The sequence below is a fragment of the Atta cephalotes genome (assembly GCF_000143395.1).
Source record: "Atta cephalotes unplaced genomic scaffold scaffold00037, whole genome shotgun sequence".
NCBI classification, from domain to species: Eukaryota; Metazoa; Arthropoda; class Insecta; order Hymenoptera; family Formicidae; genus Atta; species Atta cephalotes.
In genome coordinates this window covers 2,801,737-2,804,665 of record NW_012130101.1, presented here as the reverse complement: position 1 = coordinate 2,804,665, position 2,929 = coordinate 2,801,737, and the positions used below count along the sequence as shown (strand labels likewise).

At 36.4% G+C, this 2,929-nt stretch overlaps 1 protein-coding gene across 1 annotated transcript; it reads right to left on the bottom strand.

The window, feature by feature from the left end:
• Positions 1–743: 743 nt before the first annotated feature.
• LOC105621847 lies at positions 744–1,186 on the bottom strand. The gene is given in 2 exon segments (XM_012203287.1): positions 744–857; positions 860–1,186. Coding segments are annotated over 2 exon segments (441 nt in total).
• Between the last annotated feature and the right edge of the window lie 1,743 nt (positions 1,187–2,929).

Sequence of the window (2,929 nt, the reverse complement as noted above, 5' to 3'; positions counted from 1 at the left end):
TGTGACACTTCGTATAATCATTGAACGTTATGGATCTCGCTATAATGTTGCTCTTGACGCTCTTTTCCTCCTTAATATCTTTTTCACCATCGATGCGCAGGGCATACATTTTCGCTCTAAGCCCGACGAATTCGATTATAATCGCACTATTGTTTTCATCTTTCATTAAACCGGGAACTTTTTTATTATACTAGCGGAATGTCGTAAGCATTGTCGATCGCGTAATCGCTCGTATCAAATCTGTTGATATCGCATTTCATAACAGCATCGCACTCGATGTGATAAATAAGACCATGTCGGTATACATAATTTTACATTTTTCATGAAAGAGCGGTAACATGTACTCGTGGTGAAATTTACGTGGTATAAACACGTTTTAGATATATCGAGTATGCACATACTCACGTATATCGGTTTGTCGAACTTCACCTCGAGTTTCCGCATTTCTATCGATCAGGTTTTCGGAAAAAACACTTCTACTGTGGAAGTTTGGTTTCGCGATCATTGCTTCTACACTGTATTTCCCATCTCAATGCATTACGAGTTGAATATTAACATGGTTACGCACATTCTTTACAGTCTTGCCGAAAACCGCATTGTTCATTAATTTGAATAAGTTTTTCTCGAATTCATTTTTTGTTAAAATTTGTATTGAGTTCGATGTATTCGCGAAATCATGGAGATTGCGCGAATTGCAGTATACGATAGATTTTTGTAATGCAGAGATCGTAATAAGTACATTGCTACAGATTGCGATAATGTATGACGTAAGGCTTTTTATCATACAATGTCGCGAGGAGCTTCTCCTCTCGCTTACCGGGTGGTTTCTCGCGCGTTGAACAAAACGGCAGATCGGATCATGTGCATCATGTTACGGATACTCCAAATCAACCTCGAGAACGTAATCCGTCAGTGAATCTAATGCGATATTCATAATATCAAAATTGTCTATCCAGTCGTTGATCCAGCGAAAATCAATGTATGGCAATGATTGATAACCATACAGGTTGTTGATGTCATAGTACATCGATGGTTTTGATGGATCATACGGTTGCATGTACTTGAAGTTGGCCTGCGCATACCTGTTTGAACATTGATTCAGACTGCCACGTATACCACGTTCGATAAATAGAACTATGTCAATGTCAGTAAGAAGTTCGAAATTGATGCGAGTATGTTTCAACATCGCGTCCCACATAAAACTCGGTAGTGTAATAATACGCAGGATACGAATCCATAACTCGTCAATTAACCCGAAAATTCTCAAATACATCAACCAACAATAATATATATCTGTTTTTAAGTAGGATTTAGTAGTTGTCAGGTCGCTATATTTACCGAGAGTTCCAATGGAGAATCGCCATATTCACGGCATGCGCATAATCACTTTACGATACGGTATCACCTGTCAACAAAGTATAAAAAGATTCGCGTGATGGTAATTCAGCTTCTTCCAACTTTTCGACGCAGTCTCATACGGAAATATACCTTTTCGCGTTAATAAATCGAAATTTTCTGCGGATAAATTAAAAAATTCACGTTACATTATCTGTTTATTTTTATCGAGATACGATGCCAATTTTTCTAAACTTGATGCGAGAAATTTAAACGACTCAATAAAACGTAATTTTATATAAACTTTCTTTTGATCATTTTTGTCTATAGTGGTAGCGACATGTTTCGTAAACGAAATGTGTTTTTTTTCGTTATCGATAATAAATCTACACGTTCTTCATAAGCGGTGGTTATTTCTTTGATGACATGTGCGTCGTATCCCGATAAGTTATGAAAAATTATGGGAATGCAATGTGAATCTTTGTAATTTAAATTATTGCAATTTGAATGCGCAGGGCCTCTATATCGCCTGGTGTGATGGTAATGATCGCGTATCCATGTATCTTTTGCCGGCTTCTCACACACATGATAGTGCGTAGCGCTGTTAAATTTTATCCAATCGTTTCTCGTAAAATCTGCCATGGAAACGGATAAAATAATTTTGACATTATATGCTAAATTTTTTAATTCTTCGGCGAATCATGCTATGCAATCGTTATGGCGACGAAATTGATACTTCGACAGCGAGTTATTGTACAAGCAATGAAGCATAGTACGCTATACTAAAAACCTGATGATGTTGGTACATGTAGCTTAATATTACATGTAGCTTTCTATATCTTCCTTTTCTATTCTTTCCAAAGTGCATTCTAGATCGGCATATACGACAATGGGATGCATTCCTTTCTGCAGTAGTTGCTGAAACTTAAACATTTGTTGTCCTCACTGGGCAGCCGGATTGCGCAGTTGTTAAATTTTCCACAGTCTGCTGTGTGGATCTCTAGTTTTGCGCTAGATCCGAAATAATGTAAGCAAAATCTGAAAAATAACACAAATTTTTATTATTATTTATTAAAAAAATGTTGCTGAAAAAATTTATAATTTTTTTCTTTCTTAAATGTATACGAACTTATCACAGAAATATATTCTATTCTTCATTGCTGTAATTTGTGATTTCACAAGGCGAGATAAATCCTTGATCTATGCAAAATGCCCTGTACTACGTTGCATTCTGTACGTACAAAAGATTGAGGTTGTTTTCCCTTCTTTCCTTCTTATGAGCCATAATGGAAGAATTTCTTTTTGTTCCTCGATGCAGTATACGTTGATTGAGATGTTATTCTGATTTTCGAATTTTCTTATTTGATTCAGCATCATTGAGATAATGTCTGTTATATTTACCGTTGTATAATGAGGATATGAAGAGGATACGTCCAATCTGTATTACTTCTAACTGGATATAGAGCAGCAACCACTTACCGGGTAAAACATACAACATTGTCTATGGATCGCACATTGACCACCACTCTCTTCATTTTAATTTCTCGCGAGAGTTCGATGCGACATCCCGTGTACAACGGATTGTACTTGTTTA